This window comes from Morone saxatilis, unplaced genomic scaffold (genome assembly GCF_004916995.1).
Source record: "Morone saxatilis isolate NCDOM2014 unplaced genomic scaffold, NCSU_SB_2.0 Contig11, whole genome shotgun sequence".
Classification (NCBI taxonomy): Eukaryota; Metazoa; Chordata; class Actinopteri; family Moronidae; genus Morone; species Morone saxatilis.
Window position 1 is genome coordinate 25,735,465 of NW_023339663.1, and position 17,034 is coordinate 25,752,498.

The window sequence follows — 17,034 nt, forward strand, 5'->3', positions numbered from 1 at the left end:
GTGTGTGTGTGTGTCCATCTGCAGAGGTCTTATGACACATATCCTCATGAAAGACCTCGTCCTGTCTGGAGGTTTTACCACCTCTGGGCAGACATGTAGAGTGACAATGTGATGTCTAGTTTCAGTCTGAAACAAAGTTAGGTGTGTGTATGGGCACAGAAGGAAATCCGTTCCTTTTCGACAATAACAATTTTGAAACATGAATGAGGAATCTAACACAAAACCTAAACCCAACTTTTAAAAGTGACAATATACTATCTGCTACTGACATATGCTAATGCTAATATGATCCCACCCATTCATCAAGGAAGGAATAATGGTCATAGACATAATTGGCTTGCAGCGCACACACACACACACTCCTCAGGGCTTTAAAACTAAAAGAAAAAAATGTTTTCAAAGAAATTCCTACTGCCTGTCGCTATAGAAACCATTTGCTCCCCTGATGGCGATAAAAGGAGCAAATTGCAGAGATGGAGGGTGGAGCCATGAGGGATAGGAGTGCACGCGCACACACATACGCACACAGCCCGCCTCGCCTTGAGAGCCCCCTTCAGTGCCAATACAATGGTGTCAAGATCTGGACATTGATTTTTGAGAAAAATGTGTGTATATGCGTATGTGTGTGTGTGTGGTGTGGTTGTGGTGTCTGTGTGTTGTGTGTGTGTGTGTGCGCGTGGTGATAGGCTGAAAAACCTAGAGGGCTTTATAGTTGTTCTGTCCTTATCACCATCCAGCTTGGCACTGCCTCTCAAACACAACAGCACTGAAGCATGTTGACACCTGCGCCCAGACCACGACCGAAATGACACTGTGTGTGTGTGTGAGACAGAAAAGACCTAAAGAAAGCTGTCCTCCCCCTAGTTTGCGCTTACTAAAAAAGAAATAGAAATAGCAGGTTCACTATGAATAAGCTCCTTCATATTTTCTGTCCTTAGTCTATGAAGTGTTTATTCAGTGATGTCATACCTCACTTTAGTTTTTATTTCAGTTTCAGAGAAAAAATATGAGCAACAACTGAAACTACAAAGCGATAGAAGATAATGAAAATTGAAAGAAAAAAACAAACAAGTCAGACAAAAAAAACATTAATAAAATGTTACAAATGCTTGAAAAAGTTGAGAAAGTTTTAAGAAATGATTTAGAAGAGCAGTGCTTTCGATTTTTGATTTTGATTACAATGCACTTATAAGACCGCAGCATTGTGCATTTGCTTAGAAAATAAGCATTCATAAAGTTGTCTATTCTGAAAGACTTTGGAGGCAAGACTCAACCAAATACAGCAAACAGTACCAATAACACCAAGGGAGTTTTCAACGGGGTGAGTTTTAGTGCAACACAGTGTAATTTGGAATGACATCTAGGCACTGCAAGACTGGCAGAAGGAGTAAAAAATTGACAGCTAGCAAAAACAGAATATTTTCCTTGCCAGTGTTGGGAGTATTGGAAAATATTTTCTTCCATAAGCAGAGGTACACTGAAGACTGTCAAACTTCCACGATGTGGTGAAAAGGTGGCTTCATGAAGTTAAGCTTATCACGGAGAGATTTTTGAAGGCACTGTGGAAGACCAATTTTCTCCATTACAACAGTAAACATAAGCATCTGTAAGTAAGCATCTGCTCTGCTCATCGTCATCATATAAAATGGGGAAGATGAATCCTAGGACAAACCTAGAGCTATAAGCAATGTTTTAATTTATTTTAATGACTTATACTCTCTTCTGTAAGATGCAATACATGAAAACACATACACAAATACAAACATTTCATTCATTCAAACCCAAGGATCTTTGGAGACCAACCGATCAACAGCCAGCCAGACAACAACGGTGACAAATTAAAAGTTAAACAGTCTCTTGACAATTTATGGTATCTATAACCTGGCTGCAGAGGAGAGAGATTACAGGGTGAGAATTGAAAGAGAAAAGTGAGAGGAGTGCTGGAGGACAGATGCGGAGGAGAAAAGAAATGAGGGACAAGAGATGGAGGAGGGAGGCGAAGGAGTGAAAAACAGGGAAGAAAAAAAGCATGCTAAGCTTGATCAATAGTAATTCTCCATGTCTGCGTGGAGGGTTATCTCTCCTGTTGTTTTTTTTCCATTCCACTCCAATATTTCCTTCTCCTCTCCTCTCCTCTCCCTCTGTTCTGGTCTCTCTGTGCTCTTCTCCTCCCATCTCCTATCTTTTTCTTTTGTTCCATCCTCATTTTTACTCCTCTCCTTTTCTCTCTGCAACTCTACTTTATGCTTTCAGCTCTGTCCTCTGAACCCTCTCATTTTCTCCCCTTCCAACCCTTTTTATTTCTCTCATCCACCTACTCTCCTATCTGACACTCATATTGTGAATTCCCCCTGTGTGTTTCAAGCCTATCTTTCGTATGCTGTGCAATAAAATGGTTTGAGAATAGCCTAACACTCACTATTGACCCGATGAGGCTGTAGATCAGTATGACGTCAAGCACAATAGGTTGGCTTTTACGACACTGCTTAAGGCATCAGCATGATGTAGCAAAAAGCAACAAGAATGGTTTCAAGTGAACGCATAAGTCAACACAGCTCAGCACACACACAATTCTCCATTTGAATTTACATCTAAGTTGTTTTGCATCCTCTAAATGTCGAAAAGGTTATGATATGATAAATATGTTTGTGGATGTGCTGCTTCAGGTGAACATGTTTTTTTTAAAGGTTGTGCATGTACAATGTGTGTGTGTGTGCCATGTGTGCGTGTGAGCGAGCCATTGCTAATCCCCTGAACTCATTAGCCTAATTGGACAGTCTGCAGAGAGCTCCACATTGATCTGGGTCTGTTATGATTCTCCTCCCTACAAGCACTCTCACTCTTTTCTCTGTCCGTCTGTCTCTGTCTCTCTGTCTCTGTCCTCCCTCTTCCTGTGACTCTTTTCTCTAATGTCCTCTCTCGCTTCCTTCCTCCTCTGGTCCCTGTCTGTGCATAATAATCTTTGGCACTGCAGACACACTCGTCCCGTCTGGATACAGCTAACTACCCCCGAGTTGGTACCATTCTTTCTTTATGCCTGTTAGCGTTGCGATGTTATTCATTCTATTTCAATTTACAGCTTGGTAGCACTAACAGCTAAATATGTTGGGTTCTAAGAAGCTAATATAATGACGGGCTGTTGGCAATGACAATAGGTGGATTTCCATTCAAGTATATTAAAGGGGTGATGTGCATTGAATTAAAAAAACTCAAAAGAAATGGTGAATTCTGACAAACCATTCATCATTCCACAAGAGAAAAAGATGTATAAGCTCATTTCAAGGAAATTCTGAATGTAAGCAGTGTTTTATCTAAGTGCACTTTGAAAAGCTGTTTATAAAATAACTGTTCTCCACAGCTTCCCAGAAAAGGTGTGTATACTGCTGAAAACTGTTGTGAAACTGAGGTGAAATCATGAGATCATGTGAGAATCCATCTTGCAAGGCTTCAATCTATGTGTTTGTGGTCAAACTACATAGCACCAGACCAATCAGCATCCTGTGAGGAAGTACTGGCAGCTACAGGGGTGGGCGCATAGAGGTTAGCGTAGATGCTGCAAGCATCACTTACAGTAAAACTGGACAGAGAGACAAGATGTTTTCGCTCTTCTCTGATTGACTTTGGTAAGGTTTGGAGTTTGACTACGTTGTATGGTTCACTGAAGTTCGCCTGTGATAGATAGTGATAGTGATCAAGCACCTGCAGAGTATATTTTGAAAGGGCCTGCCCTTTTCCAATCAGTTTCAATGAAAACGTCCCAGATGGTTAATTAGCAAATAATACAGAACATAAACAACTATTATTGTTAGTCTTCGGTTAGCATAAATGAGCAGTTGAACCCAAAAATAAATACATCAAAGAATGTATTAAAAAAAATAAAAAAATAAAAAGAATTACACTTGAGGGCAGGTTTACTGGAGTCCACGAAGTTGATGAGACTCAAAACCGCAGATGCACAGAGCCAATGCAATTAGTCAGTCAAGACCACAGATCAGTGAAAAATGTTTGTCTGGTTGGAAAATTTTAAATTTTTAACAAAACTGGAGACATTTGGATGATGTTTTGTTCAGAACTTTCATGATCTAAAGTCATTTGGCAAACTACTGGTAAAATAAATAATTCTTAATTAATATTTTGAGTCTCATTATCTTTTGATGTCTTTAATGTCCCACTAAACCAAAAAACAGATAGTAGGATGCAAAGAAGCCTTCAATATACTATCAATGCAAAAACGTTTTTTGGATTTTTTGGATTTGATGTTTGAACTCTGTTTTGTCACCATTCCTGATAGAGGCTGATAGACCAAATAGTTGTTCTACCTTTAAAAAAAGGTTAATTTGTTTTCCTGTCCTACGCGTCATAAGGCAACCATTTTAAAAACAACACTACCATCAATATGCCTAATGAATTCAAGGCAGTGGGGGTACTTTCATCAAAGTCAACTTTTCTAGCTGAGTAGATAACATGTGCCTCTGTTTGTCATCTACTCTTCTTGTTTGTGGACTATAATCTTAATATTGCCACTGATAGTTACATGTAACACTGTTCCCCTGTCATCTAAAGACAAATGGCCCTGGATGACCGTGTGTGGGCTGAAACCCGGAGGTAAACACAGTGCGGTGTTTTTCCTTCTCAGCATCTCTGAGTGTCCGCAGTGAGAGAGAGGAGTAAAAAGGTTATTAATGAATAACTTCAACTATTCATCTCCACCACCCCACCTGTCTCCCTCCCTCTCTCTCTCTCGTCCTTCCTCTCTTCCTGTCTCAGCAGGAGTCAGTTGATAATGAGGTGTGGTGTTGTCAGAATCACAGCCCGTGCTCATCCATCCAACCTGCTTAGTAAGGGGCATGGCACACCATTGTCTGGTACGTACACACATGCACGTATACACACACATACACGCAAGGTCATAAAGAGACAGATGTCAGGGTATGGACATATGAACACATATGGACTAAGAGTACATTAAGATTGAAGAACATAAACAATCTTAGGGAATTACATGAACACACACATACCAGCTCCTGATCTCCTCTGACCCACTTCCCGCCTTTTCCTAACCATACATCTCTCTCTCCTTACTTACAGACTATCTTCCATCCTCCATCACTCAATTACTCTTTCCTTCCCTTCCTTCTTCCTCTTTTTCTACAATAACTCCATTCATATACTGTGCCTCCTTGGCCCTTGCCTCTGTCTCTCAGTATATTATAATCTCTCCTTTCCTTTTTCCCTTTCAGGAGGGTGAAGGGTAAGTGAAGATCGTTGAGCCCCAGTGGAGAGGCCCAGACATCGTGGGTGTGTGTATACGAGCGTGTGTGTGTTTGTGTGCGCCCCATCATTGCTCATCTCTGGCAGCCTTGCTGGCTGTTCCCCGAGCTACAAGCTACAGAATAAATACACTTTAAATCACCCCCCACACACACACGCACACACTCGCACGCACACACAGAGGCAGCCTTCTCCCTGGCAGCACTTTGCTGCTGTTAAATGAGGGGTCTGGGGAGTTGTGGCGGCAAAGCCTTTGGCTACTCTTGCTCTCCTCCTCCCTCCGTACACTCCAGTCAAACATGCACTGGAAAAATAAGCCGGAGTTGTGACTGTAATATGCCAGGACTTCTTATGTTAAAAAAATAGCATTCTGCTTACTGAACATACCAAAGCAAGAACATAAAGACACTGTCCAGGGATCCAGAGACTTTTTCCAGAAAGAGATGTATTGGCTGAGTGGACAAAATGTCAAGACCATCTGTTCTTCACATAAACTAGATGGACCGACTGGATCCAAGTGAAAAATAACCCTTAGTAAAATCTTTTGTGTCTGTGGATTTTTTCCCTGAGAAGAATCAAAACCAGGGGCTTAAAAGTTAAATGGTATGAGTCTTCAACCCCACTACTGTGTCCCAACCTGCTTCATTTCACCTCTCAAAATGCCTGCCAGTAATTTGGTTTTCCACTGCTTTTAATGAAACAGTCTGCTTATTAACCTAACATAACATAAAATAATTATATACATATACTGATTGTCTGCCTGTATTGTTGGCCCAGCACACCTTGAGTCCGTTACCATATACAGACCATATCTAGAAGAATACAATACTAATTCACATGCTGAACTGGAAAGGGTAAATACTGATGCTGCGACATCACCCTCAAAGGCGGATCAGAAAGGCTTGTTTACAGGATGCCACTGTGTCAAAAACAGTGAGCTGCATCAATCATGTTTTAACAACATTCCTAAGCAAGTCAACAGAAAGACAACAGTGTGCTTCTAACTTAATGGTAACGGTTTGGGGGAGACCCTTTCCTGTTTCAACATGATGATGTCACCATGCACAAAGCGAGGTCCATAAAAAAGATCTTTCCAGTTATGTGTGGAAGAACTTGACTGACCTGCACAGAGCTCTGACCTCAGCCACATCCAGCACCTTTTGGATGAATAGAAACGCTGATTGCGAGCTGGCAAACCTCAGTAAAGTCATTATGGCTGACTGGGAGCAAATCCCTGCAGCCAGATTAAAATATCTTGTTTTGCTCTGCATCGGTGCTGTGCAATAACTGGCTTTCTTAATTGCTGATGTTTCAGGTAATTTCAAGTTCAGACTGAAAAAAAAAAAAGTCAACATTATTGGATATCTTTCAGCACCTCACTTTAGTATGATTTAAAAACTGTCACCGCCTCCACATTTAATGGGATTCTAGATCCCACTCCATCTCCATCTTCACTGCAGTGGGCGTGGGTGCAGGTGGTGATAGCCCTCTCCACTGCTTACACTCCCTCTGCAATGTAACTGCATATTTTAAACCAGTGGAGTGTGTGGTGGAAGCAATAAAACTGGGCTTTTGTCATGCTTTAAGACAACTAAATACGGGACGGCTAAGGTTAATATTTTGTCCACTAGGCTTGGACACACATGAGCACCTAATTGAAAAGTCTGTAGCCATTTGACGACTAGGTTTAGCACTGTTTTGTAGCCAGGAGATTATAGCTGTCTAATGGTGGTGAAATAATAATGATGTTAGACTGTGATCTTTCTGCTCATTCTTTAAATATGTATATACTCCAACTGTGCCAACAGATAAATGAAACAATGAAATCTGACAAAGTGGGATAATGCTGCACACAGAAACATGCACACGCAGACTATATATATCCCTGACCCCAGGCTGTCAGGGCATCTTGTCCTCATCCAGCTCTGTGTCCTTCCCACAATGTAACATCAACTAGGTTAACTGCAGCTAATATGGCACAGCACTGCTGTCCTCAATGTCTTGTCTTATCCTTCTATGCGTCTATCTCTCTCTACATACGTATTTCTCTATCCTTATTAGCCTGACGTAATTGGGTAGGGTAGTGTTCGACCCAGTGATCCTAGGTACAACATAACAATTAATTAAGCTGCAGTCATAGGGTTTTCCATTGACATTAAGGGAATGCTAGTCATAATCTGTGTAAGAGGGAGAATTGTGACCAAAAGCTCCTACTTACAGCACGGTACCTTGTGTTTCTAAAAGGTACAGAACACAGCCAGATGTTGACAGGAGTGGTTCACAATGACAGAAGGGAGTAGCCCATTGAGAATACACTCTAATGATCACCGTCCCTTATGAACTTTGTTGAAAGAAGTAACAAATATAAAGAGGACTGCAGGCAATTCAGCGCTGCCGAACAAAATTTTGTACAACCGCAATTCTTCCTGGTCCTTCCCAGAAAGGTATGTACCTTGGACTTAAGCGAGCAGAAAAAATGAGGAAGCTACAGCTTGTTGAGTTTCGCTGTGAAAGAAACTTCAGAGGAAAAAAGGCCTCCAGTGTTTTGCAAGCTTTCAACATATTTTTCTGCGATAGCTTTTCAGAAACTACAGAAAACTGTATCCAATAGACAGTGCCACTGCACTAACTCCAGGCCTAATATTTAAAAGATAGTGCTGGAAAACTTGGGACTTTAAAACTGAATCTTGACAAGCAACAGCTGAATATAAACTTTCCTGTAAGAATATAATATTAAGATATGTTTTACAAAATACAAATGTGAGCAAGACCTGCATTTATAGAGATACAGGGAAACAAAGTTATCCAACAAGTCCTATGCTTACTTTAAAATGTAGACAGAATAATGGGAACCAAGCACACACACTCCAGAAGCATCACAGAGCGAGTATTACAGCCTTATCAAACTGATTTATTCTCCCTTCAGTTACAGCAGTCTTTGGGAGGACTTTCTTTTTGCCTTTTCTCTAGCTGCCCTTTCTGCTTCGGCCTTTGTCTTTGAGCCAATTTTCTCATTTATAAAAAAAATAAATAAAGCAAGAAAATAAAATCAATAGGCCCCTCTTCTTCTCATGGTATGTTTTCTTAAACTCCTCCAAAACAAACCCTGTGGTGTTCAGTCAGACTAAGGACAGCTGTCATTGTTAGGAGCTTGTGTTATTAATAAACCTGATGTGGATGTATATAAGTTCAGGCAGTGACATTTTCAGAAAAATAAATCCCTCTCTGGCTATTCTTTGTGGCTGAAGAGGGCCGTTAAGCACACGAAGTGAAAGGTACCATGGAAATGTAAAAAAGAATGTACTTACCTGAGGCATTTTTCAGGTAGCCATTGGAGTCCACTGTTGTGTACATGACATAGGGACCTGGCTGGTTAACACCAAACGGCTGCAAAAACACACACACACAATAAAAAACAAATTAAAAATAACTGATACATTTCTGTTATTTTGCAAGTATCTTTTCAGCTTGCCTTCAGCAAGGGTGAAAGAGGACAGGGAGTGACAAGCAGGGAGGAGTAAAAAAAACAGAAAGACAAGAGAGAGAGTGGGCAGAAAGACAGAAAGGGATGCTGTCACCGCTGTGACCTTGAGCAGTTTCTTTTCTTTATTTTTTACTAGGTGACACGGTAAACGTCTGACCTAGCTGGCTTGGATCTGACTGAGCATAAATGAGTGTGACGGCTGCGTGTTTTGTGCTCCTATGTGGGTGGATACAGATGGGTCGTCTTATCGCTTCATTATGAAAGGATGACATCTAATGAAGAGATCTGTCGAGCCATCCTTCTCTTTACATCAGCTAATCGCGAGCCCGTTACGCTCGCAAACGTACACGCAGCTGAAGAGAGAGTTGGCCCTTTATGCTGTGACACTCGGGGTGAGGGAGGAATAGAAATGAGGTCAAAAAAGAAAGAGAGAAAGAGAGAGAGAGACAGAGAGAGAGGAGAAAGTCACGGAGGAGCAGATTAGTGGGCTCAAAGAAAGACAGAGGAAGAGAGGTGTGACTAAGAAGAAGAGGAGCAAGAGAGTGAAATGAAAAGATACAGCGGGTGATGGATGGGGGAGGAGAGGAGTAGAAACAGCCGCAAGCTCCACTCTTCTACAGCATTCATCATACCTTTCAGTTAGACAACAGGCGGGTGGAAGAGTAGACAGACAGAAAACCAAAACAACCAAAGTACCAGCAGCCTCTTGTTGATGTCAAAGCTAATGTGTTTTGCAAAGGGCTTTCCACTGGTGAAAGGTTGTACAAGGGGTGATGCTTGGCTGCTGTATGTCTGTCAGATTTCTCTGTCCACCTACACACAAGCTTCAGACATTAGCTCTTTGGGATAAATAAAAATAGCTTAAAGCTAAGTGCTCCATAAATTGATGGCTACATTTCACTCTGAAAGTGCATTGTAGTTGAAGAGCTCATGGTATGTTTGCAATGCATTAATGTCGTGTGTGCATTTGTACAAGTCAAAGCATGTCAGCTGACCCTCGTTCAAGCCCCTCCTCCCGACCAGAGTTGGGCGGAGGTCGAAGACTGTCTGTCTTTGGGGGACTAACCACCCAACATCTGCTGGCTGTAAGGGGAATTGTTCTCCAATGTAACTCCATCAGACAACATAATAAAGTAGAACATTGTTTACTATACAATGCTTAGCTAATGTAAACTGAGGGCTCTTTACCTTTATGAGGGACCTCAACAACACAAACAATAAAGCTGAACCTAGTTCAGAACTTCCTGCAAGGCAATGCAACATTATCTGGTAAGGCACAGTCTTATCTGTTTACTTTGTGATTGTTGAGATGATAAAATAATTGCTGCTCCGGGTTACAGAATCTCCCCTCATAGTACTATATATTGCTATGAAGTGTTTTGGCATCTGATAAGCCTTCAAACTGATGATTAATCAAACTGGCCATCATGGACTGTACTACATCCTCTAACCAGAATCTGAAATCCCCATCAACATTTTTACACAAAGCTGTTTTCAGTCTGAACAGCTCGTAAGGCGGAGTCATTGCTTTGTTTAATCAGGATTTCAATAGCCTTCAATGTGCTGATTTGATATTAGACTAATGCAAAATTAAATAAAAAAGGCCTCTGCTGTTACCCTGGTTAGAGTCGAATATTTCAGCTTTCGGCGATTGGCTTTGTGGCTTTTTTTGTCATTTTATTTAGCTAATTTAGCTAATGGTGTGCCTCAGAAGAATGAGAGACTCTCAGTGTACACACACTGTACAGTACACACACTGAGCCGCCGAATGAGAGGAAGAACTACTGTAGAGCTAGCGTATTTTCACATCTAAGTGCGAATCGTTAATTGAGCGTTTATTTCAACAAGTCTGACGACAGGGAATACAGTTACAAGGCGATTCGCAGAGGCTCCAAACAAGACTGTAATTCTCGGGAAGATGGAGACATGGCAGGGACAGGAGAGGAGAGGAGAGGAGAGGAGAGGAGAGGAGAGGAGAGCCATGAAGAGGGTAGAGGAGCGAGGGAGGTCAGAGTCATTATCAGCACGTAGAGCCAGAATATTTTCACATCTAACTCTGTTTAATGCCGAAAATGTGTTTTTCCTTTACTTTCTTGACAATTGGTGAGTTTGTTTTCTTTAGTAAAGCTTGTTGCAGCTATTAAACTCGCCACTCATCTCCCACTACAGGGCCGGTGATTGGGGGGGGTTGGGTGATATTATTGTTATAATATAATATATTATAAAAATATTTGTACAAAGTCAGTCTCAGCAGACTATGACCGTCAAAGTGTCCCTGAACAGCAACACGCAGTAAACCCCGAGCCCCCACAAGGACAGGAGATGAAAAACTGCCCTTGTATTAAAACATTCTTCTAAAACAGTGATATTTTATTGCCAATGCTAATCTTAACCACAAGGAAGAGCATGAGATACAATACAGTAAACATGGCTACTGTCTTGTATTATCAAAGTCTGCTACTCGTCTGCATAAAGAAAAAATATTGGGGGAGGGCAGGAACAGGTGGAAATCATGCCACATAAAAACAAACCTAATTTATTTTAGTTCTTTACATTTTTTTGTAAATTTCTTTCAGGCTGCACTAAAAGGTAGGTACTTTACATATAAAGAGGAGCTTATACTGCCCTAGAGCTCAAAAACGCATCACACATTCAAATCCCCTTCCCTAATTTCCTGAATATAAAATTGATTCTCCCCATAGACAATAAGTTTTGCTAGCAGTTGGGATATTCCAGCCTATCTGTCTCTTCCTGCAGAAACATTGCTGAGTGCAGACTCTGGAGGAAGATTAAGATGTATGCCTGGAAAGATAAGTGCAGTGCGTAAAGACAGACACACCTGGCCAGACTGATCAGTGGTCAGTCACACAGAAAACAAGTAGACAAAAAAAAAGACAGATTTCTTACCTTGACATCTTCCGGACAGTCATTGGAGCAGAGGCCGCTGAGCACTGAGGAAGACAGATGCAGAGAGTTAGACATGTTGCTCAGCATGTGTCCCATGTCCAACACAATAACACACTGCTGTGGAACAAGAGTCATCAGTGATGGTGCTGTTGCTGTGCCCTAAGGGCCACTGTATCAACATGTATCAAACATCAAGAGGGTCAAACTCGCACAGAGAAATAAACTTTCCTGTGGCTGACTGTTAAAATAAGAAAAATCCGTATTAGTAATCCGTATTAGTCATGCTTAAGCGTTCCTCACAGTAACACTGTATTTCATACAATTTAATCATCCTTTCTATTTGGTAAGTTAATGTGGACAAGACAGATGACCAAAGAAGGGAGGGTAATAAATAAATTGGAAGCAATAAGAAACATAAAAAGTAAATGCACAAACTATTAATGCTGCATGTGTGAGTGTGTGCTACGAGTGCATTTCATTTATTTGTGTGTACAAGCATAGCGAGGACAAAATCCGCTGAATTGCTAATCAGTCATTAGAGAAGTGACTTTATTAGCATACTAATAGGGTCCTGGGTCTAGGTTGCCTTTATTTGCCTGATGGAGTCACGCTGAAACCCAATACTCTGTTAATAAGGTCTGCACCCTGCGCTGTACTAAACAGCAGCCAAACTCGATGCACCTATTCAAAAGGAACATCACAGTGTCCCTGGCTCAAACGTACTAGATACAGTGGGCGGATAAAGCATCGGCATTAGATGGTTCATCACTAACATTTAGTGTACACATAGCCTCAATAACCCATCCAAACAAAAGTGAGCACTTAAATGAATTATTTTATGATGTGTTTTCTTTAAAATGGATTAAAGCTTTCCCTGAATGCATAAGTCACTGATATTCATGGAAAACTGTGGAATGTTCCCTGTCATCCATTCATTCAATTACAATTCATTCTTGTCTATAGCTATAACTGTTTGTTTGCATGCTTCCACATTCACTCAACAACATAATCCTCCTATTCTTGCTTCTACACTGTTAAGGGTATTTATAGAACACCATTAAGTATTAATAAATGAGAACTTTTAAGAAAGGCTTAAATACAGTGGGTCCAAAGAGCTATACACACGAACAGTGTTTTCTTAAGCACTTCTGGAGTGTTGTCCCACATTTCTACAAATGTGTCAGTTCACAGCATCTCTGAGAGATGCTTGCAGTACACACCCACTCGGTATTTTTTTTTTCTTTACACACATCTGTGTTTTTTTTGTACTTGCACACCTTATGAAGCACAGAGAGCCATTCGCATGACAAGTCTATAACTTCCTCTATGTTGGGCACGTGTGAAGGATATCTACAACTATCAACCTCCAGTTTCACTGTGTGAGCTTTCAAACTTCACAATGGGCAAAATTATTTTTAGCATTTAGGATAAAAAAGTCTCCCTGTCCATTGGTCGGCAACAACTATGCATGGCATTCTGACTGTGAGCATGTTAGCATGCTGGTGTTTAGCTAGAAGCACCACTGTGCCAAAGTACAACATCACGGTAAGTTGATAATAAGATGCACTGGATTATCCAAACAAAGTCTGACTAATTATGGCAATGTTATATGCAAAATACCATTTCCTTGTACTCTGATCCTGCTACCCTTCTGCCATCACTTTGTGTGAATAAACAAGATGTTTTTTTTTTTTAAAGCTTTGATTAAAAAAGAAATGGCGTACGTGTGGCAAAGGCAAATTTGCTGCTTTGAAGTTCACGAGCTTATTAAGTATATGCCTGAAGCGGTATTCAGATGGAGCTCCCATCAAAGACAAACATGCCTTCCTTGACCCTAAGTGACCACAGTGCATATGAGCAGCTACTTAACACCATCGTAAAACAGGGTTCAGTTAAAAATTTAATTTGATCAGGAAAAAAACACTTCAATCTCTCATCAAGGGCTTTGTTTTGTTGTCATTTAACATTGCTTTTAAAAGCTTATTTAGTAATCACATAATTTTAGAAAGCTGTCAATAATTGTTTGCAACACAAGATCTACATAATGTTTTCAAGTTTATGTCAGCAGCAACCACACACCCTTCATCGTTTAATGAGACTTCAATAATGTCCTTATATACTGAATCACTGTGGTAATGTGCGTCAGAGAGAAATCTGGAACCTCTAAGATGACTGCACTTAGCTTTCTGAGCCCAAGGCTGTTTCTGGCTATTTTAGTGCCCTAGAAGTTGAGTAAAGTTGAATAACGCTCAATAAAAATTAAAAAAGGTTTTCAGGTTTTTTGGCTCTGAAAAGATCAAAGCCTTTAGGAGTTTTAGTGGAAGACTGGACTGGACACCAAAGTGGTCAGAAACAGCCCTGCAGGTAATTATACCGCTCATCAACTCAGAGCAGAGACCACATCAACACATCACAGGTGTCGGACCAAAGTCATCTGTGAAGGACACAGATGATCAATAAATCATAGGGATCAGATTATTCATTGTTTGTTTGAATGTCATGCTGTTTGTGGTCAGGCTACAGGCACCACTGTCACTGACACTGGAATTCAATAATGCAAGAGGATTACACTGTCATTTGTTTGAAGTCAGTCTCATTTGGGATTATCAGGGAAAGAGAACATAGAACATAAGACAAAGGCTGTAGCACGACTCAAAGCCACAACACCATCAGCTCGCAGCACACATCCCAAACTATAGAATCTCATCCCTTAAGAGCTAGCTTCACTTTATTGCATTCTTTATAATTCATTTTGTAGCATAGAAAATATCCTCACACATTTTTACTTCAGCAGTTTTCTCTCTTTATGCCTGTGTGGTTAGGATGTCAGTTACGAAGAACTGGAAAAAGTGCAAAAAGGCACGTCCATCTCTGTGGGCACAAACTGTGCCACGAACTGGTGCCATTGTGTTGATCTGGCAGGAAACATTAAATTACATCCTGGGTGGGATGTGAAATGTGTCCTAAAATTACAAAACGCCGCGGGAAAGAGAAAGATGTCGGCGCATGAAAGGGCTGAGAGGAACAAACAATGTCATGCAGCTAGAATACAAATATACTGTATGTCAGAAATTGATTGTCGGGATACTCTCATTGGGGAAACAAGTGAGACAAGGTGTTTACTGTCAATGTAAACGGACACATCTGAGAGGAACTGATGTGCGTGGCAATCTGTGGTTTGGTGATAGAAAACAAAACGTCCGATTTTAGTGACATTTTAATTTCCAGTGTAGATGTAATAAAGCTAAATCACACTTGGCACCCCATGGAAATAACACTGTCAGACCGCCCTTGACTCATGCCAAACTCTTCTTCTCTTTTTTATTTCCTGTCAAATATAAAAAACACAATAATGTCCAAAAAGGAGGTCTTTACACAACCGCTGAAAACTCTGTGGTGTGTGTGGCAATGGAACAATTAGTTAATGTAATCAGTGAGAGGGACGCACACACATGCTACATTTAGAATTTCATGACATGAATTCATTGATGCATAAAGAGAAAGAGAGACAAAAAGATAGACATAGAATGCATGAATGCATTAGTCCTTCACAACTCAATGGGCACGCCGTCGCTCCAGGAAGGGGATGAGTCTGTGTCAGGGTGGGTATTGGTGTGTCTGTGTAGGCGCGTCACTACACTTATGAGAGAAAGGAAGCTGTTTCTTCTGTGAGGCCGCTTTGTTCTCCATACTTCAATCATTGGTTGACATGTAACAAGTACATAACAGCTCCTCCATGGCCAAAACAAGATCCCTGGAATAGCTCTCACACATCCTGTGGGGAACAGATTTTTGTCTCTTGCCACAGTCTCTCTCTCTTTCTCACACACACACACACACATACACACACACACACAGTACACAGACCAGTTCATCCTCCACTTGATTAACTTAGTCCTGTAAAGGAGCTGCCATCAGTCTTAATATTAGTCTAGAAAATAGGCTAGCTCAGTCCCACAGAGGCTGTATAGGCTGTACTGTATATATGTGTGTGTGTGTGTGTGTGTGTTTTCATCATTGTGACAATGAGCCAGGCAGTGAGCAGTGTTTCATGAACAGTGTGTGCAAATGTGCCTGCTATTTATTTTTTTTGGTTCAACCCAGGGTGGTTTTAGGTGAGCTGCTGAAAAATGTCTCCATGAGCAAAACAGTCCATGTGTAACTGTGATTGGGAAACGGAGACAAATAGGGATGGCATGTTTATGTCTACCTGAGAAAATATACATGTACACACAATGTTGCAACAAATATAGGAAAGTGAAGGCAGTTTCCCAGGCCTCCAAAACGATCATGCATCTTATGTTTTACATTAGAGATTAGGGCTTTCATTTAGTTAACTGTTTAAAAAGGGTTATATCTAAAGTTGGCAGTACAGTTATTAAGATTTAAGATTCACAAACATTTATTTTTTAATATCTCAAGGCGGACACATTCCTTCCAGCAAAGAGCAGATAGTTATGTACATCCAGTAACTTATAAGCATGGAGACTCTTCAGTATCACACTGGGATTTATGATCAGATAAACAGTATGTATCTGGGTGTTTGGACTTTTTGTACCTATTCACAAGCATGAAAACTGAACTTGGCAAATTGGGCCAGTTCCCCTGGGAATCCAGCTGTGTGGTTCTAAAACATCGCTGAATACACAGACGGCGCTCTGGTCTCCGGCTAAGAGGCTAACATCCCAGAGGAAGGGATCAACTGGCATGCGCGAGATACGCTTAACTTAGTGCACCCCAATTAGCGACTTATTTTTTCAAATCCAGCCAGTTTAAAATATGCACCGGACAGTCACAAATTGTGAGGGAGAACACTTGTTTTCCAAAAAAACAAAACAAACTAACGACCAAGATGTCTCTGCAATGTTTGGGCATCTTGTCCTGTACCAATTAAATCACATGTGGTCAGTGCTCTGGATTTTAATAACATGGTTTTACCCAGAATCCTGTGAGGAATAAATATTTGGTGTAAGGAAACAGCTCATGCCGTGGGTTTGTGTCTAGTTTAATGATAAGCAAAAGTCAGGTTCTATGCTTGTATGTACTTTGCTGATCAATATGTAGGTTTGAGTGACAGCTTGATGACAACAGAGGAGGTGCACTGATGGCTTGGGATGGAAATTACCATCCATTACGGGGGGGGGGTGTCTCTATGCTCTTAATCCATGCTGCCAGTTTGTGGTCTGAGACACTAGAAATCAGGTCATTTCTCACCACTAAGAACTAACTTATTGGTATACTGTGCTTCAGTGTTATTACTGCTTCTAGATGCCAGGTTTCAGAAATGTGGGGACAAGAGTGCCCTAAAAATGTACTTCTTAAATCTCATCTATGCACGTGTGTCCTGTTGAGACAGATTGGGCTATCTATCT

General features: G+C 40.9%; 1 protein-coding gene across 1 annotated transcript in view; it reads right to left on the bottom strand.

The window, feature by feature from the left end:
- Positions 1–11,758, bottom strand: part of LOC118343408 (T-cell immunomodulatory protein-like) — a 34,505-nt gene extending 22,747 nt beyond the window's left edge. Inside the window, exons 1-2 of the mRNA XM_035682209.1 lie at positions 11,663–11,758; positions 8,580–8,658 (exon numbers count right to left, since the gene is read on the bottom strand). Coding sequence (XP_035538102.1) covers positions 8,580–8,658; positions 11,663–11,758 — 175 coding nt within the window. The remainder of the gene's footprint in view (positions 1–8,579; positions 8,659–11,662) is intronic.
- Positions 11,759–17,034: the final 5,276 nt, after the last annotated feature.